This window comes from Arvicola amphibius, chromosome 17, assembly GCF_903992535.2.
Source record: "Arvicola amphibius chromosome 17, mArvAmp1.2, whole genome shotgun sequence".
Taxonomy (NCBI): Eukaryota; Metazoa; Chordata; class Mammalia; order Rodentia; family Cricetidae; genus Arvicola; species Arvicola amphibius.
In genome coordinates, this window is record NC_052063.2 from 17,441,303 (window position 1) to 17,468,052 (window position 26,750).

Consider the following 26,750-nt stretch of genomic DNA (forward strand, 5'->3'; position numbering starts at 1 on the left):
TTCCTAAGCTCTGAATTCTATGTAGAAACATGCCCCCACTCTCCTCTCATGTTTAAATTATGACCTGTCCTCATGGAGAGCTTTTGAGTGTGGGTGATAAGTGTTCAAAAACTTACAATGTCTCAGCAGCCTGTAGAGGGCTTCCTTTAGCCTTCTACTGGAAGGAAACTTGTTAGGTTTTACCAGTGAGGGCAATTGTTCTGGTTTGTTCTAGCAAACCTTTAAAGTAAGTATCAAAATAAACAAGAAAGAGAAACTATAAGAATATACTATGTAAAGATGCACCTATACTATTTCTGCTCCTCTGGACATAGGAACACACCGTAAAGAGTTTTGTGACATGAGATTCGAGTGACATCATTTGTTTTAAAATTTTAGTTAAGAAATTCAGATGGTACATTTAACTTTGAAAATCAAAGATATGAATGATGGTGGAAATATGATGACTAGTCTTTCTTCTTTACTTATTTTATTCAAGATATTGTTTAGAGACTGAGATGGTTAGGAAAGCTTTATTCCGCCCTCTATTATTTGCTCAGTATAACAGAGGAGTTAATAAGATCTTATTTTCCAGTTGCGCTGGATATTTTTTTTACAACAGATTTCCAGGATAAATGATGGTGATGTGTTTAATTTCATAGGAGACTTGGTAACAGTTGTTTCTTTGCTTTTGAATTTTTTTAAATTCCATGGAACCAATGAGATATGAGCCTGGTGACCTCAATTAACAAAAACAAAACAAAACAAAAAAATCCAAAAAGTTGTCTCCTGATCTCCACACACGTTCACCTATCACCACATACACACAGAGACAATTGTAAAACTTTAAAACTATAAAAAATTTCTATTTTGTACTCACTATACTCTGAAAAATACCTCATTTAATCAGGTTTTTTTTTGCCATTTTTGTCACATAAAAGGGGATCCACTGCACAGCATGTCACTGTCTTTATTCCCATTGTCAGCATCAGTGAGGCTACCTCTTGGCTTTCACAAAATATGGATAAAAAACTTAGGGGCTAAGCATAAAAGATTATTTAATATTCCAATTTATCAAACAGATTCTGTTGCAAATCGGTTAGATTATTCCATATAAAACTTGAGTAGCTACAATAAAATGAAACATGTGTTTTTAATGTCTAATTTCTCAAACTAGAAATGGATTAAAGAAAAATTATATTTTAAGTAATGAATGTATATTTTCTATTTTAATCAGAAAAAAATGAGAATTCAGCCTAGCTAGTAACTCAGAAATTAAGATCATTAATGTCTTTCTACTAAATTATTAAGGAATATAAGGTATAGTTATTTTTAATAAAGCTGTACGCAATGAAATTATTTATATATAAAGTGTTATTTAAAGGTTGAAAGGATATCAGGATCCCTGACAAATTTAGAAAATTGAAACTTTAAGCAGTTTATGTGACCAATATAATTATTTTTTCACTCGTTTTCTCCACGGCATTATTTAGGTGCTGATACATTAAATCTGCATCATCCACAGACAAATTCGAGTCAGCACTGCATGAACATAGGGTCCGACTCTTATCTGTGTTATAGGCGTTAAAACAAGGACCTGTTATTTCCAGGTTAGACAATGTGAAGATGGAAAAGAGAACCATCTTTATATAATGGGTATGAAAACTAGTTGGTGGTGAGGCACACCTTTAATCCCAGCACTCTGGAGGCAGAGGCAGGTGGATCTCTTTGAATTCAAGGCCAGCCTGGTCTACAGAGCTAGTTCCATGACAGGCTCCAATGCTACACAGAGAAACCTTGTCTCAAACCAAAGGGGGAAACAAACAAGCAAACAAACACTACTAAGTGCAATGGTCTCTCACACTGAGGCAAAAGAACTGAAATACGCGATCGCTCATTCTGTCAATAATGAATGCAAATATCCCTCTTTCAGCTGTTAAGTACATAAGCTCAACATTTGCATATACAGTATCAAGATAGTAAATGAAGCTTTAATTTCAGTTCAGAAAAAAGAAAAAGGAAGGAAGGAAGAAAACCCAGAGAAGGTGTTTTGCTTCTTACATTCTTTGTCTTTAGCTTTTTCCTCACCTATTGTTCCCAAAACTATTTTTTGTATATGGTAGCAATTAAAATATATAATAGAATTTCTGACAAAAAAGTGGGTTAGCTTATTAGCGCTAGCTAATGCATGTGTTTCTTACTCCTCTCATACAATATGCATCTTGGTTGATGTCCTATGCATTAGGCATTTGTTCAGGAAGTCTATGAATTCATGAAGGACAAAAACCATCATTCTACCATATACTTCATTAATCCAAGCAGTACTTTGGATCCTGTATATGAGAGCCTCTGCTATCATATTTATACAGTATAGCAGATATAAAACATCAGTTGTAAAGGTATTTTGCATTGAAAAAAAAAGCTCCCAAAATTTCAAACTAGTTGCTCAATATAATATTAAGAAAAAAATTTAAGTAGTAAAACTAATAATTGGTGTGAAACTCATGCTTCACGCCTTTTGCTTTACAAATATGCATGCGTATGTATATATAATCTATATAACATGTGTATGTATGATATACAGTCAAATATAAGATCTATATATACATATGTATGAAAAGCAACTATCATATACACATGTATATGTGATGTCAGTCAAGAAGTTGCAAGATCTAAATCATGAAAGAAGAAAATGAAACTATCATTGCTAATTTGTGAAATGTTCAGCAACAAAAATTTTAGTTTCTACTTTTAAATTTGCAGTTCCCAAATTCAAATGAACTGCATGAATATTAAAGTCAGTCATTTTCTTCTGCAGCATGAAAGATGGTTCACAGCTGTTTCTAGCCCTTCTTTCACAGGGCTCCTGCATTGAAGCCGAATTCTCAAGGCCAAAGTTGAACAAGTTATTCTTGGGAGCAAAACTAAAAAGGGAAAGCACAAAAGCCATAAAGAATGGAGCCATGAGGAAGTCAAGGAATGTTTGTTTAGGACGCCACTCATCTCCATCATCTGCCTGATTTAAACTTTTGTTACAAAAGCTGCCTAATTACTGCAAATATTTTCCCACTAACAAAAGACACTTCGGGGATAAAAGTAACTTTTCATCAAATTTAACTTTAAAAAATATCATGTCTTCCTATTCTCTACCCAAATTAAGGCTTTGTAGAAGATTGTTAAAGTCCGTAGGAACCACATAAAGATCCTAAGGGACTACAAAGAGCAGAGGATGCTCTGATCTGAACCATGCGAGTCATCTTCGCTTCAATTAATTGACTTTGTCTTTATGAACTTAAGAATCTTTCAAAGGGGCTGACATTTCACTCATATGAAAAAGCTTGGAATGTGACAGAGGAAAGGGAGGAGAAGTAAATCAAAGAAGTGAGCAATTTTCCAGATGTATTTTTCTTCTTCCTTCTCTTAAAAAAAAAAAAAAAAAACTAGAAATGTTGGAGAGCCTCCTGACATCTTAATTCTCTACGCGAAACACAGTAGCAGAAGTGCTTAACCCACAGAGCGTCAAGAACCCAGACCCAGACAGGTGTGCATTTGAGCATACACATACCCACAAAGCAAACTTTAGTTCCAAGCTCATGTTCCTTTGATTGAAAAGTTACCCCGAATTCGCTAGATGTCTGTGTATGCGATTCAATCAACATCATTTTAGCACAAAAGCAACATCATATTTGCTACCAAATCTTTGTTTTAATCACTAAACCATCTTCATGCTGGTCTCTTTACCTAAAAGTTACATTTATTAAACAGGTCCAGTTGGCTAGACTTTAAATCACACCAGAATATTTCAGTTGTCACCTTTAGCCATATGCTTGCAAGAAACTGTGCTCAGATATTTCATGCAAATACCGATCCATTCAGAAAGATTTCCCCCACCCTGCCAAGTAGAAAGTCACTAAAACATTGAAAGGTTTAAAAAAAAAAAAGAAAAGAAAATCTTGCGTCTTGAAGATAAATTCTGAGCAACAGAGTATATGACCATTGTGTCTTGGAGGCATAGAAGGGGAAATGGCATTAGCTCTCAAAGCCCCCTGGTTCAATATAGCCTTTTTCCCCAGGGTTTTTCCTCGTTTATCAGGTATCATTTTACAAGGAATTTCTTGTTATCCACAACTAGCATAAATCAATCTATCACAGAAGGATTTGTTTAATACATTTATTCCTTTAAGAAGTTGCATGACCATATTTCATTGACTTGTACAATAGGAAAAAAAATCTTACTACTAAAACAGAGTTTGTGGAGGCTAGTGCATGGTAAACCTATTTAGTCCTTCCAGGGGTTCACTCCTAGATTTTCATGTTAAATAATAACAACTATTCATGTGAGCTGGTCTCACTGTATATCTTGACCTTTAGCCCATCCACACACAGCAGCTTATTGTGGTATCCTTTAAATATGAGAAATAAGAATGTTTTACTCTGCTATTAGAAGAAAAATAAAAGAGTACTGTATGTTACATGGCCCATGAAATATTGGCGGTGTGCTCCTTCGCCTTCATTCTCAGAACGGCGATACTGGAAGACCTCCTTTCAAACTCTGGCTTTGTTTCAAATGCGTGTCCGTTGGTAGCCCCAGTGAGAAGAGAGTCAGTGAAAAAATTGTTGAGGGGCATGTGACCGAACTGGTTCTGGTGGTTTGAAAACCCCGTGTAACTGGAATCTGTCCGAGGCGAGTGTGAATAAGGTGTCATGCAGGAGGACGCGTCACGTGGTAACATGCATGAAGTAACCACAGAACCACTGCTTGCATTTCCTGCCCACAAATTGTTCTGAATCTGGAATACATGAAACAACAAATATTACATTCACACAGTCTCACTTTTGCGCTCTTATTTAGGATTACAAACTTGGCTTAGCTATTCACTATTTGACCCTATTATAGGAGCTCTGTAATTTCATTCAAGTATATAAAACAATGTCTGGAAAAAAAAAAACATTACTGAAAAATCTTACAGTTTATTTACTATAATAGGTCAACAAAGCTTCATACATAAGCACAGAAAATACTCCCAGAAAACAAAGATCTCATGGACTTTTTTGTTATAGTCATGATTTTAAGATGCACATGGGTTAATTAGTCATGAATCATGGCTGCTTTTCATGTATTTAGGGAAGGAGCTTAAAGCATGATCTTAAATTTAAAGATAATATTAATCTTTCTAAACACAGTGATACAACTGTGTTTTTCCTGGTTCTGAAGCAACGTTTTTGTTGGAAACTATTGCTGACTTTTACACAGTTTTGTCTGAAATGATATTTTTCATTGTATTCATTCAGCAAGTAAGTCCTTTTCTGTTTCATTGCTCCTTGTGTCCTAAATAGACCCTTCAATAAATTACTCTGAGATTCTGATATATATGTACTTGAATCATGTGTCCTACTTTTTATATATGATACGGAAAATTCAAAACCAACACATGAAATGTAAAACACACTTATAATTCTAAAACATCAACCATGAACAAATAATAGAAGTACAGGTAAAAAAAAATTGCAAACGTTAGGATGTCCTGTGGAAATAATTAAGGTACTGCACACGTAACAGATGCCCAAAGTGAGGTATGACTTGTGATCAACAAACTCAACATTCATATGATTAAATCTCTATAGAAAATAATTAAAGAAAATCATCAAGCACAAATTTTTTCAAAGTTACTAGCATATAAAAAGGATGCTGCAAAGAATTTTTAAAATGAATTTTTTTTTTGAGACAGGGTTTCCCTGTAGTTTCTAGATAAAATGAAAATTTTTAAGTAAAAAGTATCTCATTCATAATAGGCAGCAGCAGCAACAACAAAAACAAAAACCAGTCCAAAGAAATTACTGGGATACACGTAGAAAGTCATGACAGGTGGAAGAGGGGCAAAGAAGGAGTAGAGACATTTATGTGGTAGAGCAAAGCAGAGAGCTGCAGCCTCGGGAGATGAAATAAACCAAAAGTAGGTGCCTTCGAAGGATGCTGTGCTCTTTTGTTTTGTTTTATGAAACAGAGACTGGCTCTGTAGTGTAGATATGCCTAGAACTTGCCAAGTAATCCAGGAAAGGCTCAAATTCCCAGTCCTCCTGAGTCAGCCACCTGTGTCCTGGGATTACAAGAATACACATGACTGTTGCTTCCAACAGCCTGATTATAATACATTGAAACCAAACATGGCACCAGTGTGTATTGTCACCATATCTGGCTTTCTTCTATTTTTTTTTTTTGGTCATGATAAAAAAATGGGATCATCAATGATTTTGACACATAGGGAAGTCTTGTAATTTACATATCCCAGGCTTCTACATATAGCCTCTGATATAGTCTTACAAAACCCAAATTGAATAGCACTCTATGACAACCTATATTTTATCAATAATAGAGAAGGTATTCATAAGTCTAGCTCACACTTATAGATCAGTTACTCTGTGACTCAAAAGAGGGTGGTTCAATTGTTTCCAAAACATGAGAGAAAATGTACACAAATTATTTTAACACTTTTGTAGGGTACCCCCCAAAACACTTGCTGAACAGCAAAATACTTATTCCTGTGCTGTTCTAAAATGGACTACTTATGAAATAAATTTAAATTTTTATTTTAAACATGTATGTCACTTTATGTATAAATATAAATTCATAGAGTTGACCAGTGTACCTATGTATGATGCATATAATTATTTGCATGTTGATTAATCCTTAAATCACCATATGCTGTCTTGTTTTACTGTTTGCTTACTCCTCTATCCAATTTCACATCAGTCAAAATGATTGCTGGACTATGTATCTCAAACCAGCAAGAGGACTGTTAATGTCATTACTCCGTCAAACTAGCTATTCGCAACATTCAATTGAACATTGTAAACCATTGCACAACCCAGAGTCACATGACTGAAAAAAGACCTTCACAAAGGAAGGTAAACTTTCTTGCTTATTTAAAAATGAATAGTAATGAGAACATTTATTTGCCTCTCCTTATTAAAGTGTTTCTTAATTCATAAGGTCACTAAAATTTATTATATTCCACATGCATAGAAATGTTTCCAACCAGTTACACAGTGAGAGGAACGGGGTAAAGGCAACTAAACAATCCATAAAGTTGAATAAAGAAAATATTTATTCTGAAAAGAAGTAACATCAATCAGCTTGTAAATCTAAAAAAAAAAAAAGTCTGTAATCTAGTATTGAAAAACTAAAGGGTAAATGATTTTATTTTAGCATAAACTTATCTAGATCTGACCAAGCAAATCAATGCATTATTTGTGATAGATAAATTTTCTAACATGTAAGGTATATTTTCTGAGCAGCCCAAAACGACGCAGCCAATTACTTACAGCAATAGTTTAGTTTGGATATGCAAATATTCTTAGGAATTTGCAACGTCTCCTGTATAGAGAACACTCAGGAACATTTTCCAATATAGTCTTTCTTCATGCTGTCTCTCTATTCCTTTTTACTCCCATCCCCCAAGGGCTTTTATTTTAAAAAATATAATTTCAGAGATCTATTATGGTTCTTTGGCAAAATTTCAGGAATAAATTATAAAGTAATATACCATAAGAAAACGTGATTTTTCCCTAAAATATTCCCTCTGGGTATTCTCATATTTGACAAGGATGGCTAGGATCTAGTGATTGACAGCTAATGAACATTAGTTAATTGTCATGTCTGTCATAAACTACAAAGACTTTTATTTTAGCACAAATGCATGGGTGTTTTCCTTTGTAGAAGGTAAGTTGAAAAAAACAAAAACAAAACAAAAAAAACCCAAAAACAGAGACCTGAGACTTTTAGCTAGAATGAATAACCAATAAGGTCAAATCTGACCGAAAGAAATCTAAAGATACTAAAATAATGTGACTATTTTTGAAAGTTATAAGTGCTTATTTATTTGTGCATATCTCCAACTTTGTAATTCAAAGTCTCTACTCTATGGTACCAAATTGAATGATTACTGCTCATTATTATACTTCTCTTGGCCTATAAAAACAAATCCTTCATAAAATGTACTCTCTGATTTAAATGTTCCTAAGAAAGTGAACTTTAAACAGACCAAATACTGAAAGTGTGATAAAAATTTAGGAACTACTTGTATTAACATAGTTAAAGTAGAATCATAACAAAGATCATATTCAGAGTCTTCTATCTTGCTATCTATATTTACCAACTGTATTTTTTGTCATCAAAACTTATTTCCCACTCCAGACGCATTTAAAAGGTACTTACTCATTAAGTATGTGGTATCATATCATGGAATCAAATTAACAGCAGTGATAAAAAATCAGCTAAAATTAAGAGGCACTACTGGAGTCCACCTTCAGAATGCAATTAGACTCTCAAGAGCGCTAACTTTTTCACTTCCTGTAGCCAGCAGCTCTACAGCTTAGTAAGAATTCCATTCTTCCATTTGAGCTCCATACGACGACACTGACTCAGTATTATTTCTCTTACATATGAAAAGCTTTTGCTGTCGTTAGGCAATTATGGCAAAATTCCCAGGTCTCCCCCCCCCCACCCCTGCAGGATTTCATCTCTAGTTCTCTCAGCCACTTCTCAAATGCCATAATTCTAGGCTGTCCCTTTGATTGTGGTCCTGGAGAGATGCTTGAGTTGCTGGTCACCTTCATTCTTACCATCATGGGGCATCTACAATGGGTTTATTACCTAACAGGTGTGATCCAGCTACAGTAGAGGAGACCTGCAACTGTCATCATTGTTTGAAATCACATAGTTTTAATAGTTTAATGCTTGAAGGCAATATGTGAAAAGCAGCTAAATTTTCTGTAGTCCTAACCACATATGCACATGCCAATTTTATTAAAGTCTGTACTAGAATCTACAAATTGCATAATCTAAGATTGAGTGTTGCTTCTTTTTTAATGGTGAGCCTAAGAAAAGTCACATCCTACTACTGGAATAAATAATACTATAACAATTTTACTTTTAAATGGGCGAGTTTCTCCTCGGACCATTTCACAGAGACAACGGTAATCTGTCATTTGAATTGCTTGGGGATCTCTAAAGTACCTAATATTCACATGCTGTAAAACCAGAAAATTCCCATGTGTGTGTTTTCTATACAATTTGAGTAAAGGACGTGTGCACATTTTATTTTTGTTTTTTGTCTTTAAAAGGAATGTAGATCCTAAAATCATTCCATGTTTTAATGTGCTTCATGATATTTTTTTTGAGGCTCTAGGAATGTATTCAGAGCACTGTCCAGGAATTTAGCCATGCCTCTCATCAGCAAGATTGGAAGTTTTGCTTCAAGATAGTACACTTAGCTTAATGTTTTCCTAATCAACTAAGAAACCTAACACTTACTTATCTCATGCATTTGGAATTATGGAGAAAATAGTTTTGTTGGACTCTTTGTAAGCACACACAAACTATATTACATTAATTTCTCTTCAAGACAATGAAGAGAGAGATAGAAGAGTGTGTGTGTGTGTGTGTATACCCATGCCTGCTTATATAATATGACTCCGGATACAAATAATGATTTGAAGTCACTCCTTGCAACCAAGCCGAAAAGCACATTTAGTATCCTAAACATGGTGCATATTTACAATGCAGGTTTCCATGTAACATTTAATAGTGTTTTATAGCTTTTAAAGAGAAACACCATATTTGCCTTTATCAAAGCAAAGAAGTTTGTTATATAATACTTTTGTGATAACATTTTAGCTTCTCTGTGCTGACCTAACATTTAGAAGTGCTAGCTAGGCTTCTGTGTTAACATCATGAATATGTGTAACACATTTTTCATTTTGAAGTAGTCTTAAAATAATTAATCAATGATATTTTTCTGTGAAATTAAATTGAATTTATCCTGCCTCGTATCATCAAAGAGACCATTTTCTTATATCCTACAGCAACATTTGTAATATTCCATACACACACACCTTATTTACATTCATATTATCCTTTTATCACATGTGTGCACATTCCTTGTTTAATAAATTAAATGCTGTTTGAAAAGAAATAGGGTGGGAACTCACAGGAAGTACTTATAGTGTTGTTAGAGCAATGTTTTCTTTGTACTAAAGTCCAAAAATTGATTTGGTTTCCCCTTAGACAACTATTAACATGTATTGACTGTTCTGTACATTCTCTGTTCTTAGTATGGACATTTATTATCACATTATCTCTATGGAATATGACAGACTTTCATATGATGTCTTCAAAATAAAAATATCAATTTCTACAAATGCAGTTTAATTGCTTAGAAGCGAATGCATACTTTACTAGCCTGTCTCTGAACATAAAGTTTAGATGACAAAATGCTAATAATCATATTCTCAGTAACTCTTGACTGGCTTCGTTATTCATTAGTTTTTCCCATCACTATATCAATAAGTCACTGGCTGGAAAAAAAAAAGATGATTTTTTTTTTTTTTTGGTTTTTCGAGACAGGGTTTCTCTGTGGCTTTGGAGCCTGTCCTGGAACTAGCTCTTGTAGACCAGGCTGGTCTCGAACTCACAGAGATCCGCCTGCCTCTGCTTCCCGAGTGCTGGGATTAAAGGCGTGCGCCACCACCGCCCGGCAAAGATGATATTTTTTAAGAATGTGTTTGCTTCCAATGGCTGAAATGGTCCAAACTGAGTTCACTGAGCAATGAAAAGACCAACTCAGATAAAAATGAGGACACAGCTTCAGTTCCTACTTAGTCGCTCTAATTTTAATTTTAAAATACTGAAAATGGTATATCAAATACAAGGATATTTAAGTCAATTTCCATTTGTAATTCCTAAAAATGTTATGTATTAGGTATACAATGCAATGAACTGAAGTTAAATAAACTATATACTCACCAGAAAATTCTGGACTAAAATAGTTCCTCATTTTTCTTTTTAAATAAAATTCCGTCGTGGAAATGAAAACGGGGATTTGGAAGTAACTGTGCTCTCTCCAACTTGAAATCACTATTGCATGCAGCAGGATGATATTGACAGCATAAGGAAAGGCTGCGCAACTCTCATGTTATTGAAACCGTAAAAGCACTGTTTCCTAAGAAACTGAATGCCTAGACACCTTCTAAGTAGCATCATATAAATGTGTTTAAAATATTACTCTAACAAATTCTCTGACTCAAATATGTAACAGTTGACTCTTTGTCTCTGATTTGAGTACATTCTTATCTTTTATAAGATTTGCAATCATTGAAAAGGATTATTGATGGGAAATCTTTCAATATCAAAATTATTTCAGTTACGAAGGAGTAAATAATAGAATTTACCTCAATGGTTTTAGTTTTCTGAGGCAACTGTATTCATATAGTACATTTTCCAGACATTTCTTATACTGTTTCGTTATCGATTTCAGTGTGTACATGAGTTACTCTGATTCAACTGTACTTAGTTTATACTTGATAACAATTATTTTATGAAATTCACAATTTTGGGGAAAAGCTAAAGTGACCATTTGTTCATTAAGTTGACTTTATGCATATAAAAACCTATAATATGAAACAAGTATGCACATGCCTTGATTTTTCCATGTTTTTATTCTTATCTACCCCACTTTGGAGTCATATATTATCACTGAATGATTCATGTCCACCTGAGCAAGTCTATTAGTTATATTCTTTTTGCTGATGTTTTATTTGTTTCATTTTGTTTTCCTTTGTTTTGTTTGTTTGTTTTTTTTAAGACGGGATCCCACTTTGTAGCATGGACTGTCCTGTTGCTTCCTATGTAGACCCAAGTTGCCCTCCAATTCAGAGAGCCATCTTCCTCTGCATCAGGAGTTCTGGCATTAAAGGAATGAGCCACCTGGCGACTTTACTTATTTTTGCATTGCTTTTTATTTTATATTAATATTTTTAAATATTTTTGAGATTAAAAGAAAACACATCACTTTTTTTTCCTTTTTAATCCTCCAACACTTTCTATGTCCCATCCCTGATTCCTCCCAAACTCATTGCTTCTTTCCTTTAACGCAGTTGTGCTTTCTCCACCCACCACCTCCCCCCACTTTCACACACTGTACTAAAGACAAATTAGAACTTTATGTTTGTGATTTTTTTTAATTGACTTGAATTTTTATACAATTATTTTTTAATAGCTAGGATTTTCATTTTTAAAAATCTATAAAGACACGAGGAATTAAAAATAGCCTTTGACCCACCAGGGCAGCGTGATGAGACACCATGTCAAAATGATATACACTAATTAAATTAAGTATGACATAGGGAAAGTTATAAATCATAGGTGAAGCAACGTTCCCATAGCTGTGAGAGTTCAGGCTTTAACCCACAGATCTGTTCTAGCAGACTGCCCAAGCTTACTTCCTATAGGCCTGTTCTCTGTTCATTTGTATGATATTTCCTCCCATATTTTCCTCATGTATTCTTGTAAACTACTTAAGTAATTGTGTTTTTTTCTTAAGAGATACAAAAGTGTTGAAGATTTATTTAAATCTAATGTAATAACTTATTCTAAGCAATAAAGAAAAGCCATAAAATCACATTAAAATATGGTTTGACATTTCAAAAAAATAAATGTAAATTTTCATAATTTAAATAGTGTGAATTACTTCTTGGAGTATTATTTTCTATAAATTCATGTTTTTAGTATTTTAACATAATTAAAATCATAAGTATTTAAATTAAGATTATATCTTTCAACTTCATGAAAAACTTTTAAATACTAACACTTTGAGGCAGACAATATTGATAAAATAATGAAACTCATAACTTGTTTTTGGCATATATAAATGTATATGAAATATTCTTTATGTATACTTTTAAAGCTTATATATTTATACATTAAACTAAAACTGAAGCTTCACCCATTATAAAACTATACTTATTTGGATAACATAGAACACCCTGCATTTTTCTGACTCTAAATATGACATTTAGTGAAAGTTCTGTTCTACCAATATGGTTTGCTGTTGTAATGATAATATGGTTTCTCTATATTTGGTTGTTGTATCCTTCCATAACTGACTATCCCATAGGTATTTCACAGACTAAAAACACTCATTATCCAATATACCACACACAACTTTATAATTAATGATAGTGAAATAAACATCATTTTTTCCATGTTTTTCCTTAAGGAGTGATTTTACTCTGTTTGAATGAAGTTAAATACTACAGTTTAAAGAGAACAGATAGGTACTTGGAAAATAAATATTGACAACTAGTGTCTACAAGAATCACCACCATTTAATGAGAGTTCATTGTGTGCAAGGGACTGTCCTAAGGACTTTGCATAAACCATTTTGTTCAACGCTCACATATGTCTTGTGAACTTTTATCCTCTTTCTCTAAGTGAGGAGAAATGTTCCTAGAAGTTAATCCATTTGCCAGAAATCTGAAAGTGATTAAGCGGCAAAGTCAGGGTTTGAATGCAAACCATTAGGTTAACCCTGAGATCTCCTCACCTCCCAGGATTCAGCGCCAAAGAAAGCAAGTAAGCAAGGCCTTTTACTGTTATTATTATTCAGAAATCAATTTAAGCCTCAAGATAAAGGAAATGCCATCATCACTCATGGTTCCAACACCGCCTGTACTAGTCCCCGAAAAACTTCTAAGTTTACAAATAAGGACTCAAAAGGAAACCAAGGAATTACCCAAAAGCACCTAGCTACATAATAGATACTTTATAAAGTAAATGTTTCTGCGATCCAAATGAAGCCCAGCAGCATGGAAATAGCAACCCTTGTAAGATTAAAGGTTGGCAGAAATTATTTAAACCTCAAGAGAAAATACCTCCTTCTTCAAAATTATTATTATTATGTTAATTATGAATAAATGAGTATCTAATGATGATAGGTTCTTTCTTGCTCTAAGGCTAAAACCATTTAAGTCTCTAGGTAATTGGGTCTAGTTGCTGTGCAAAAATGTGTGTGTCACTTAATTTAAACAATACCTAGCTTGTGATTTACCTATAGATCAGAGAATTTTGACCTAATAATTTACATACCTTCCATGCCTAAACCAGCAACTAACATGGATTTTTTGATAAAATGTAAAGAATGTGGGGGAGGGGTTATTATGATGAAAAGGGGTCTGGAAATCTTTCTAGACTATTAAAGAAAGGAAGCAGGGAGTGGTTAATTGCTTAAACCCAAAGGTGCTGCTTCTCAGGGAGACTGCAGAAACAATCTGCTTTACGTATCACTATTTTTAGTCTAATAATGAAAAAAGATTGAAGTAAATCAGTACTTGCATCTACATCTACAGATTAATAATTTATTTACTATCACAGAGATACAGAGGTGATTAAAAATTGAACTGTATTTTTAAAAGACTAAATTACAAGAAAGAAGAAGACCTTCCATACCACAAACTTCACTGTCTCTAAGAAGGTTCTAATAGAGAGAAGACTTAAGAAGGTCAAGGAAAAAATATTTCTTGGGTGGGGAGGGAATTCTTATAGAGAAAAAGAATCCACACAAGCAGTGAGACTGTTCTTAGTACAGTCATGTCCTGAGCATCAAATAGTTTACCTTGATGACAATATTCCCAAATGGCAACTGATATTTTAGGCAAAAACAAGGTACATATATATATATGTGTGTGTGTGTGTGTGTGTGTGTGTGTGTGTGTGTGTATGTGTATCTTTGCAAACGTATGTGTATATCCAAATATATGTGTGTGTATATATATGTGTGTGTGTATATACAATGTATGTATATGTTTTCTTTTTAACTATGTTTCTGTGTCCCTGTGTGAAAGTATGTACATGTGAGGACAGATGCCCACATCACTGGCACTGTGAGCCCTCAGTCTTAGATGCTTGGGAATCAATCTCAGGCTTTTACCAAGCCAGTTCTCCAGCCTTGATCTCACAGAGATCCTATGATCTCTGCCTCCTGAATATTGGATTAGAGGTGTGTGCACTATGCCTGGTTTTAATGTATGTGTCGTGGTTGGTTGATCGATTGGTTGATTGTTGGAACAGGGTTTCTTGAAGTCCAGGTTGACCTCAAACTCACAGCTAAAGATGACCTTGAACTCATGTTCATTTGGCTTCCACACGCTGCTCAGTGCTAGAATTATAGGTCTGAGCCGCTATGCTTAGTTTAAACTGTCTTCAATACATAAAAAAATATGTTACTCTAATGTATGTGACTCTAGGCATTAGATAGCTCATCTTGTTCATTTGCAACAAAAGATAAACCGATTGGTTTTTTTATTAAAAGGACCTCATCACAATCTTAAGGGATTCAACAAGTTAAAAAATATTTTACAAAATTCTTCTACAAACTTGAAGATGAAATCATATTTTGCTTTGCAAGAGAAAGTCACATTTTAGTGACAAAATTGATTGCTTCATGATGAGATGAATTTAGAAGATAAGATTACAAACATGCCTGTCCTCAGGTGATGTGGGCTCTCGTGAGACTATAACAACAAGAAAGAAGCTACTAAAAAGTAATAAAAACCAATTGAAATAAAAGTTTTTAAAGCATAATACAAGAGTTAGTTACTATTTATGTCCTATGTAGACATCTTTCTGTTAAATACAGTGCTTTTTGCATACTTTAAAAGACTACATTTTAAACCGTTCTTGTTTTTTCCTGTATTTCTGTGTATGGTTTTGCTTCCCTGCCAAAGTCTTAATTTTTTATTTCTGCCCTGTCTCCAACATTTTCCAGTTTTCAGCTTTTTTTTTTTGCAGTTTGTACATCTCCCCCGACCCTGTAATTAGTAACAGTACCAAATTCAATGCTTTATTACACTAAGTTGTTGGTTCTATTTCAGTGCTGTTTCTCCTGTTATATGTTTCTATTTTCAAGCTGTATGAGAGAAAACATTTCCTTTAGGCTAAAACTTGGGAGACCTAATTTTCACGTATTTTTTTTTTCAAAGAAACTAGAATAAGTCTATTCCATTCTTTATGTTGAAGGAGAATTCCACCCTGGCTTTTGCCATTTTTATTGTGACATATGCTTCATTCCAGAATTTATAACTATAAAGAAAAAATTAAATGGTTTACCAGTAAGATAGAATAGTATGAGAGGTTGTCACAGTGCTCATTATATAGGCACTTATTAATTTCTCTGTCAAAACAAATTTAGCACAATTCTTCTGTATTCCCATACTCTAGTATGGCCAATTTATTTAAATGACATGGGAGTTTCAAGGAGAATAAGAATAAAATTCCCATAATTTGTGGAAACTGAAAAATAAAACTATTCAATGTACACCTGGGCATGCATTTTTCTCTTCCTGACTTAGCAATGAGGCTAACATATTTATTAAATGATGTTCAAAGCTGTGAGGTGTAGTAAGTCAATGACAAAATAATGCTAGAACAGATGGTTAGTCAGTTTGTTAGACCCGCCCCCCAGGATTTTAATTGGTGCCAGGCCCAATTCCAAATGTTTTATGAAACAGCAAGTAATAAAGATGAACCAAAAACACAGTAACCAACAGCCAGGAATGCAAAATAGGAAATATAACTTGGCTTCGAAGGCAAAGGAATGAAGGCAAGCAGCAATATTGAAAATGAGGGATTTCAGTCAGGAACTGTGTAGAATACTATTGTTTAAGTTCTACTTGAAATCAGTTTGACAGCTGGTACCTTTGCCTTCTAAAATCTCAAAGTTAGTAGCTTCAAAATGATGTAAGTTACGTACTGTAACAATAATTTGTTATTTTACTGGCTTGGGGTACATTTCCTGTCTCCCTAAAGTAAATCACAGATTCTACCAATGGAACTCATTGCTGTTTTAGGATTATGTTGCTGGTAACTCAAAGACTTAAATGTGTTCGCCTGGAAAGACAGTGTGCTGTGTGAGTTAAGATGAGCCTCAAACCACCATACACACAAGCAAAATCAATGGTCTCAGCAGGCTTTGTGCATGTGTGCATGCATGTGTGTGTGTGTGTGTGTGTGTGTGTGTGTGTGAATTAACACAACAATAAAAACTAAATAAGAATTTGAGAGTGAATGAGGGACTTGGGAGGGCAAGGTAGGAATGATGTAATATGAATATAGCATTCTAATAAATTATTTAAATAATATGTTTTCAGAAAGATCTTGTGCAAGTGAGCCGAACATGACTCTGGTTAAATTTGGGTTTTATCACAAGTGAAAATAAATGTATACCTCCTATTTCTCTGCCTCATTTTTCTATGAGAGAAATGGAGAAAATTAATATCCATTATAGATGGCTGTTATTTTAGCTAAATAAGTTCTTATTTAACCCGTTTAGGACATGTCCTGGACAGTACATAAGGGTCATGAATTGACAAAACTATAAGGTATGGAAGAGCTTACAATCCAGAGTGAAAACGTCTTTATAACATTTTGTTAAAAAATCAACTGTCACGTGAAAAATATGAAGTTAATGAAATTTCACAAGCTCTCTGGCCATAAGAAAGCAAATGATAGCCATGGTTTAAACCAGGTAGGAGTAAGGTAACTGATTTCAGAGAAGTTTGAAAGGACATAAGATATACTAATCGAGAAATGTGGCAATAATTCAAAACATTTCCATAATACTGGCCTCTTGCATCCTGCTGGGGATAGCCTGAGCCATAACAGTTGCTCATTGCCTTCCCTGTAGGAAACCATCCATGTGTTCATGGGCCAACTCCGTGGCATAGCTAGGCTTGCTTTTCCTAAAATGGGGGAGCTAAAATTGGTATTCTCTGACACTCTTTTTTAATGTGCAAAGGGACACAATAAATGTAAAGAATTATATGCAAATGTGAAGTTCCCCAAATCCTTTTCAAAGGAATTTTTAAAGACAAAAGAATATTATCACTAGAGGACTGAACTCACATGGGGGAGGGGTGAGAATTTACAGTTGAAGAGAATGGCTATTCTCACATTCCAAGCTGAGATAAACTTGTTCCTGGAGTATTAAAATGTTTAACCAGGATACATTTCATATTGTTTCCCTAGCAGTGTCTCACAAAGCATGTATCAATAAGTAACAAGGTATAAAACAACACATAACTTGCTCCAGACAATTTCTATTACCCCTCTCAACAATCAACAAAGCAGCACAGAATATCATCATTCCATATTTAAAATATATAATGATAGATCTGAAGATGAGAAAACACAGGCATGTATATGCAAAGTGTGAAAAAGAAGAAACATTATTGATTAAAAAGTGAGAAAAAGAAATACAAATGTTTTTTGAGATGTGATTAAAGAGTTCCCGTTATAAAAAACATCTTATAGATGATGACTTTTATAAATATGTCTCCAGATTGCAAAGTATTGAATGTGCTCTTGAAACAATGAATGACATCAAATCTGAAAAAAATAGGTTGGTAAAAAAAATAAGTTTTTTTTTTTTTAAATTGAGAAGTAAAAGGTCACATTTGACAGCAGCATTTTGTATATTGCACAAAATTATGATCAGGGAGATTTTATGACAGGCAACACATATTTTTAATCTAATGAACAAAAATAGCTGGATAATTAAAATGTTCAATAAAATTAAGACATATCATTAAATACTAGTTCTCTTTTTTTCCAATTTATGACAACCCCTCCCCCCCAAAAAAATCGCAAAGGACACAGATCACGGAATATTTTTCAGTGAATGACTCTGAAAGAAAGAAATAAAAAAAGCAATAAATCATCTAGTAAATAAAAATGTGTTAAGCATGGAATGAGTTTTCTGGAGGTCAAAGTTCCACTCTTCACTATTGTCCTAGATCTAGTAAACCCTAAGGTCACCCTCTGAGTCAAGTCACACCCACTCTCCTTGATGAGCCTCTGTGTCCTTGACCATACCTGTGGGTAGCTGTCAGTCCTTGGCAAAACTGATATGTCGTAGGTGGCAGCAAAATGGCTTTTAGCTTGCTGGATTTGGCCATAACGTTCTCTTTTTCTCCACTTGGCCCTTCGATTTTGAAACCAAACCTAAGTGTGTTTTTTTTTTTTTTTTTTAAAAAAAAAAAGAGAATAATTTTAGCTGAAGCACATTCGGTAAAGCAAATTTAACATTAAAATTGTCATGCCAGAAAGGAAAACCAAGTCAGTACAAAATGACAGCAAAGGAATTTCTTTTCATCAGAACAGGATTCACGTTTCGCATTGTCTTGTATTCTGATAGGAGGCATGGTATGTCTGTGAGGTAATGTAACTTAGTAGAAAAAGTGGGATTCTAGACAAGTTATTTTATGTCTCTTTGCCTGTGTTTTTATTTGTGGAAAATAAAAAAGGAATCTGTGCATATGATCATTCTTGCTGTTATAGGTCATCATCCTCCAAGTGGATTTAGTGAGCCTGACAAACAATATCTCATCCTTGTATTCCTCCAGCCAATTTATAACCCAGTTAGGATTTTTGTCTATGGACAAATTTTCTTGAAAATGTGTCATCAGCAGAAGACACTTCTGAGATGAAGTTATACTTAAATGATCTTACAAACGTTAAAGACTGCTATTTTGTCTAAAATGATTGGCAACAGTGATACCTTGATTACTTAGAAATAGGAAAATAAGATGTCATATTCTGTGGAGCATTGCAGGGCTGCTCCACGAAGTGCAATCTGCTGACGCTAAACTGTGGTTTTAAAGCACATAACTGTACTTCTTAGACCCGATTAAAAACACTTATAGATTGTAAAATCAATGAGGCAGACAGAACCATGTGTCACGAATGCCTGTGAGTTCGTCTGCTTCTCCCAGGTCATTAAATGCCTTTCATGGTTTCCCAAATTATGTCTTAGCAATCCTCATCCACACAATGGTATCCCTGAGAGGAATCCTTATTTCTCATATCTGGCTCTTGAATTTTTTAACTTCTAATATTGCAGTATTCTAAAAGGAGAAACAGAAAATTATATTTTAAGTGTAAAACTTTTATATTTTTGAGTAAACATCATCTAGGTAGCATTCAGGAATCACTCAGTCTTCTTTATATAACTACATGCAGACTCTAAATGGTATAGAAAGAAATTGAAAATCAAGTATAATTAAATTTAAATTACAATTTTTTTCACTAAATTTTACATGAAATTTGCATACACTTTTCAAATACCAAATTCTAATTTCATATATTTTATGCCATCACAGCCTTCGCTGTCTAATAATATTCGGTTCAAGGCCTACACATATATTGCAGATTATGGTTTGAATAGTGTTCTGAAATCACAGCAAGTCTTTCATTAGCTGCCTGTTAAGTATCATTCCCAAGTTGCATTGCTAGTATCAAATAGTGCTCATCATTAGTGGGCTATGAGAAAACACGGGGAGAACACATATTATTCTGCGAAGCACAAAGACTACACTGAAAATCATAAGTGCTTTCTGTCTTCTCCCCTGCTCTGTGACAGCCTTTAAAATGGCCATCGATTCCCACACTCCTGTAAAATGCATAACCTGCACTAATATGGGTCAGGTTGGCTCCCTCTGCATGTCCTCAAACAGATATGGATCTGTACTGAAGGGGAAACACGCAGGCAACAGCTAATCAGTCTGCATGTAAACATATTTTTCTATGGTAACAAGTATAACTAATTTAAATAACAGTCACGGGACAAAATCACATGCAGGACTGGTGTTAATACCAGACAATTCTAACGTTCTTCATTAGTGCAAACTTTCTATGTTTTATTTTTTCTGAACTAAGATAGAATCACCCTTTGCTTCAAGAATGTTAAGCATAACCTTCTGTCTGCTATCCCTGACTCACCCCATGTGGTCAGAAATAGCAAACAGACCATACAAGTAAAACTAACTTCATTAACAAAGGGGAAAAAATCACAATTTATTTATCTTTCTATTTCAATAATTGAAGAGAGAAGGAATTCAATAATGCAGTAAAAGTATATATAAAGAAAAAATGTCTTTTGAATTATTGCTGCCTTTCAAATTTGTACTTATTACTTAACAACTAATAAAGTGTAATTTAAAAATATCAGCTTTAAAAATCACAATAAAATACTGCTGAGAAGGCAGGTAACATTTTATCTAGTATAAATTTTTCTTTTAATTATTTTTTTACAAGAACTTACATTTATCACAACTTCTGATTTAATCATTTGACTAAATAGTAAAGAAATATAATGAACTACATAAAAATATTTAAAGTACATAGTTATCACAACTTCTGGTTTAATCATTTGACTAAATAGTTAAGAAATATAATGAACTACATAAAAATATTTAAAGTACATAGTTATCACAACTTCTGGTTTAATCATTTGACTAAATAGTTAAGAAATATAATGAACTACATAAAAATATTTAAAGTACATTGTTAGTAATTACTCTGAAAAAAATCTGTACACATACCTAGACCTTAAAGAACAAATATAATGGTATAGTATTTAAAATGGTTGGGACAAAAAAAAACTCTAAATGAGTCATTTTATATTTCTTAAATTTTATTACTATACATAACTATTTAATGTTGGTATTATTATTTCATTTTTTCCATTAGAATAATTCCAGCCTAAATAAAGATTTAGATTTATGGGCTAGTATATTAATAGTCTGCCAATAATTCATATATAATTAAAAACAAAATTTTATAATAGTTGAAAATAAACCAAAGATATAAATTAGATATATTTACTTATTAACTAAAGGTAACTAAGAAATTTGGGATTTGCCCTTTAAGTTTATCTTTTTTTAATCAGAGATATGGTACCATATTCTGTTCTTTTCAATGACTTCATTTTTAAGTTTCTGGAATAGCTCTTGTCCCTCAGCTTAGTGAAGGTCAAAATTAGTACAAGCAAAATGAAATTTTAATGGGCCAGTTTGCTCACACATCACTTTGGTCCAAATAAGATTTCTTATTCTTATATTAGCCCTCCCTGAAAGGCCACCTTCTGCAACCTACCTGGACCCTGGCCTCAGTGAGCTCTGTTCTCAATGCGAGCTGTTCTCTGACATATACATCCGGGTAATGGGTTTTTTGGAAGACCTTTTCTAGTTCCTCCAGCTGCAAGCTGGTGAAGGTAGTTCTGTGTCTCCGCTTCTTGCTGCTGGATACGTTGCTGTCACATTTGTCCCCAAGTTCATCCAGTTCGCCCTTCTCTGGCATCCCTTTCACGGGAGACATCCTGAGGCTGTTGCAGCTGTCCATTGCTCGATTCAGCTCAGTGTGAAGGGGCTGGCCTTCCACTTTGGTGATCCCGTAGTTTACTGTACTCAGAAGGGAGAACAGGAATTCTCAGGAGAGTGAAAGATACTTTGACGAAATAACTGACGAGAACTAATTTAGAGCACCAGGAAATAGGGCTTGCTAATAATTTACCAGTATTCTATCATCACACGTGTGCAATGCATAATTATTAATTCACTGTTGATCAGCCTTAAAAATAGTTATAAGTATGTACACGGACTTACGATTTGCCAAAGTCCAAAGAACTGTTTTATATGGCAAAGGTACTGTTTATGCATATAATTTATAATCAGATTAAAATAGTCAAGTGAAAATTTGCTCCCCAGACTTGAAAAAAATCTATACCACCATTGAAATATGTATAAAACATATAGCATATACTTTTGTTTTGTACATAAGACAAAAATAGACTACCGGTTTTCAAAAAAGTGACACTTCAAGTTTAAATAATACCTATCTATTAACATTAGATCTATCTCCCACCCCCCACAAAATGATGGTGAACAGAGATTTCCATTGAATATGATTTCTATTACAATTCACACATTTGAGCTCGTGTCTAAATTTAAATTTCCTGCAGAAAGCGGTCTACTATTTTTTTAAAAAAATTCTTAGCTGAAATTCTGAAAGTGTTTTAAATAGAGATGTATAAGATTTAAGTGAACTAACCCATCTTTACATTAAAAACGTCTTAAATATTTCATACTTCCCTTCCGTTTAACTCGTGTCTGCATAGGTCAGAAGGTCTTTTTTGTTGTTGTTGTTTTGTTTTCTTTAGGAACGCTCAGAAATGAAAATTACAAAAGTAAAGTAAAATTTAAAACGGCGTTTTGCATTCTGTCAAGAGTTATTTTAATTTCAGTAATGTTCTTGAGATCGGAGAGTTCAGGCTTACAATAGAACAAGAAACTAATTGTAACGCTAAAATTCACAAACAAATACCATCAATATAGGAAGCAGGAGCGATTTGGGGTTTGTGTTGCTGTTGTTGTCTTGTAAGAAAAACAAAGGCAATCCAACCAGAACACTAATTCCCAACCACTGATTGTACTTTAAAAGGGGGTGGGGGCTGGGTGGGAGGGGTGGGATTCCCCATAACAGTTTGAAGAACCTTTTCATGAGTTCTACAAATGTATTGAATTTTACTGTCTATATAATTTAAATTGCACATTGATCTTAAGCAAAGAAAGATGCGATGTAAAATTAAATATGAAGAGGGTTATGACTGATGAACAATAAGGTTTTGTCTTAGCAGACAAGAGTTAAACCGGGAACTCCGGCAATTAGAGTTGGGGGAGGGGAAGCCGCAAGACGCTGGGGGCAGGACTGGAGAAAGACTGGCTTTTTTTTTCTCAGATGTAGCCGGTAACCATCCGTGTTCATTTTGTTCATTATTTCACCGTTAAAATTCTTCCAAACAGTGAGACGATCGCTTAAAAGTTAATGAAGCACTCCAAATCAGTCACCGTTTCTCTCTCCCCTTTCCCCGACAATTTAAAAACACTGTGGAATTTATCTAACAGTCAGCGCAGGCCACTATAAAACCGTTTGGAAAAATCCTGTCAATTCAAATGGCTTCATGCACGCATCTGAAAACGCCGAAAACGCAGACGCGACCGCCGAAATGCAGCCAGGAAGCCAAAACTTTCTTGTATGGAAAATTAGCTGTTCCAGTCTTTCCAGACAAACGACTGAATCCACTTCAGTAATAGGGTTCTCTTTCGTGTGCATTTCTTTTTGTTATAACCGAACAAGTCAAAAGTCGCCAACCGCACTGAATAAAATTAGTGGGCTATGGTATTCGTTTTAAAATCTGCGTACAAAGTAACGAACGATCGAGCTGCCGAAAGAGTAAATGCCTTGCCAGATATTTGAACTTCCATTAAAATAGAAGGCGGAGGCTTGTTGTAAATATTTCACACTTAATTCGTTTGTTATTTTAACGCAGCCCGCTCCTCACAGCTTAGGGGTGGAGTATACACTTTGATAAGGAAAAGTTCTCTTGGAATCGTAAACCTGCTTTAGCGGTTGGGATGTGAAATGTTGGGTCTGTACCCGGCTACAAGATAGAAAGAGATAGATGGTTTGTTTTGATAACATTTTGACTTGGAGATACTCAGGCATTCAATGTTGAAGATTCTGTCCAGAAGCATTCCGAAAGGCTCTTAAGATGGCATTTTTATGTGGAGTAAGATAAAAGTAGACAAGGCAGAATCCGACTACGGATGATGTTGTCGGGAAGGCTTTGCTGAAAGCCACTGTGACTTGATGTTTAAGAAGAATTTGTGTTTGCAGGTTGCAAACGCAGTAAATAAGTAAATAAAATCCGCACCAATCAGGAATGCCCACAAGCTAATGCAGAGCAACAGAAATAAATGCAGCATCTTTACAATGAAAATATCATCACGTCTTAGACAATAAAACCCGTTTTGTTTTTATTTTTCCCCCCACCTAAAGGAGTTCAAAGATTTTTGATTTCCAGACCACCTTGACGTCCAGTGATAGATTTTGCGTCCTTGCGCCCTGGCATCCAGGCGGGGCGGGGATCCCAAGGAGGCGCGCTATCTTGATTCAAATATTATCTTTTTTACCTATACTGGGGTCCTGGCCCCGTCCAGTTTTAGATTCTCTTGGAGAGCGGGGGAGCGGGGGAATCCCTCAAGATTTAGCCCTGGACCCGAGTGTGGTGCAGGAGTACCAAAGCGTGAGAAAGTGCGGGGCTCCAGGCTGCCTCCTTTGGTCCTCCCCACAGTCTGGATCCATGCTCCCCCATTTCTTCACTACGACCCGCAGCGCACAGCACTTTGGGGAAGGGCAACTGAGGCTGGTGCTAAGGCTAGGGCCCCGGCCCGGCCACCCGGAACTAAGGATAAAGGACGGGGTTGGGGCTAGAGCCCGGCCCTGGAGACTTACCGCTGCTATCCTGACAGGGCGAGGTCCTGTCCAGGCGCACGTGATGCTCAGCTCTGGGCAGCGGCCCGAAGGCCTGCACGCATTTGCCTGCCGTTGCTTTGCCGTAAAAGGACTCATTGTCTAAGGTCTCCATAACGTGCTCCAACGCGCCTCCTGTGCCCATGTAAAAGTCACTGTTTTTACTTGGCGGACTTTTCAGGGCAAACTTCTCACTCAGAAACTCCATAATCCGGGAAGGCTGTCCGCGGGTTCTCGGGGCACGGAGGCTGGAGGGCGCTGAGGGAGGAGGGAGCAGTGGGCGGGAGGAGGGAGGGTCAGAGAGGAGGGAAAGGGAAGCGAGCCCCGCGACGCCAGGAGCTGCCCAGCTCCCAGCCTCTTAATACGTCCCGGCTGCAGAAGGGACACCCGAAGTTGCTTTTATATCTTGAAACTCAGCTGGGCTCCTCCGGCAACCTCCCAGCCCTAATGAATATGAAAATAGGCAGGGACTAACTCCACCCCAGGGCCCCCCCTTCTCCCCCACCCCACCCCCATCTTCCCTACTCACCCACCCAGGGCAGGGCGCGCCCCGGCCTAGTTCAGACAGACAGCTCCATTTCAGACAAATGCCAGAAGAGACAAGGCCCCGACACCCAGAAAACGTAATTGCCTCAACAGTGGACTGGCATTGCGGAGGAGCCTGGTGAGAACGCACAGTGGTTAACCCTCCACTCCCAGCGCCCTGCCGGGCCATCCCACCCTCCACTCCCCAACACCCGCTGTCTTCCCCGCCCCCACGCCAGCCACTCACTCCCAGAAGATTTAGAGGCATCTTAAGAACTTGAAAGGAAGTATTGCTCTAAAGAGCTTTTATTTCATCCGTAAATCGTTTACGTGGAAGATCCACATTAATCTGAGCCCAAGAAGCCGGATGCAGCGGCAGCTGTTAACTGGGTTGCTGGTGGTAGAGGGGCCTAGGTTGCCTCTCTAACCTAAAAGGCTGGCGTCGTGGCGAGAGGAGCGCTAGCCAAGGCCCTGGTCTCCAAGTTTGCTGTGGGATGCAGAGGCTTTGTGGATGTGGTGGCATCGGGTGGGAAGGGGAGGTTGTAAGAGTCCTTGAAAAGACCGAATTTTGCCCATACCAGTAAGTTTCCCCACCTCTTCGCTTAATCCACTCCTTAATTACTGAGAACAAAATTATTTCTTCAGAAAATTCATAAAGTACCTCCGAAAAGCCTGTTCTTACTGGAGGTCAGAGGAAGGCTCATCACACAGAGTATTGTGAGTGTGTGTGTATGTGTGTGTGTATGTGTGCCTGTGTGTGTGTGTAGGTGTGCGTGTGTGTGTGTGTGTGTGTGTGTGTGTGTATGTGTGTGTATATGTGTGTGTGTATGTGTGTGTGTGTGTAGGCCTTCAGAGTGTTTTAACAAAACCGTTACTACTTGCAGTTTTCAAGAGTTGGGGCAGCGCCTTGATAAAGGGGTGGGGAAGTTAGTGGCTCCCAGGATTGCTGTTGGACACAAGGTTGCAGGCCCAGAACCTTTGGTCCAGCTGAAGGAGATGCTAGGGCGTGTGAAAACAGCGCTTTAGAGCTGCAAACCATTCTGCTTGGCCTTGTGCCCGACTTCAGCTTCTGAGGACCCCGGGGCGACTGAGGAAAAACTGTTGGTTGCCTTGGCACATACAAGCAGCCATTTGCAATAGATCACCGAAGCTTTCAAATTTGGTGAAACCCACCTACAAACTGTGGACGCGGGAGGTCTCTGCTCACCGGTCCTGACGTGGCCTTTCCCATCACAGGCCTTCCCAGCGGGTGTCATTTTCTCCA

At 36.0% G+C, this 26,750-nt stretch overlaps 1 protein-coding gene across 1 annotated transcript; it reads right to left on the minus strand.

The window, feature by feature from the left end:
• Nucleotides 1–4,448: 4,448 nt before the first annotated feature.
• Nucleotides 4,449–25,169, minus strand: Alx1 (ALX homeobox 1). The gene is made up of 4 exons (XM_038315143.1): nt 24,944–25,169; nt 21,746–22,050; nt 18,686–18,814; nt 4,449–4,769 (listed from the first exon to the last, which is right to left on the minus strand). Exons 1-4 carry the CDS (start codon nt 25,167–25,169, stop codon nt 4,449–4,451), a joined length of 981 nt encoding a protein of 326 aa, XP_038171071.1.
• Between the last annotated feature and the right edge of the window lie 1,581 nt (nt 25,170–26,750).

Coding starts and splice junctions, on each gene's coding strand:
- Alx1 (XM_038315143.1), bottom strand. CDS start 25,169: ATGGAGTTTCTGAGTGAGAAGTTTGCCCTGAAAAGTCCGCCAAGTAAA. Junction 22,051..24,943: donor GCCCTGTCAGGATAGCAGCG/GTAAGTCTCCAG, acceptor TTCTGAGTACAG/TAAACTACGGGATCACCAAA. Junction 4,770..18,685: donor GGACTGACAGCTACCCACAG/GTATGGTCAAGG, acceptor CATGTATTCCAG/ATTCAGAACAATTTGTGGGC.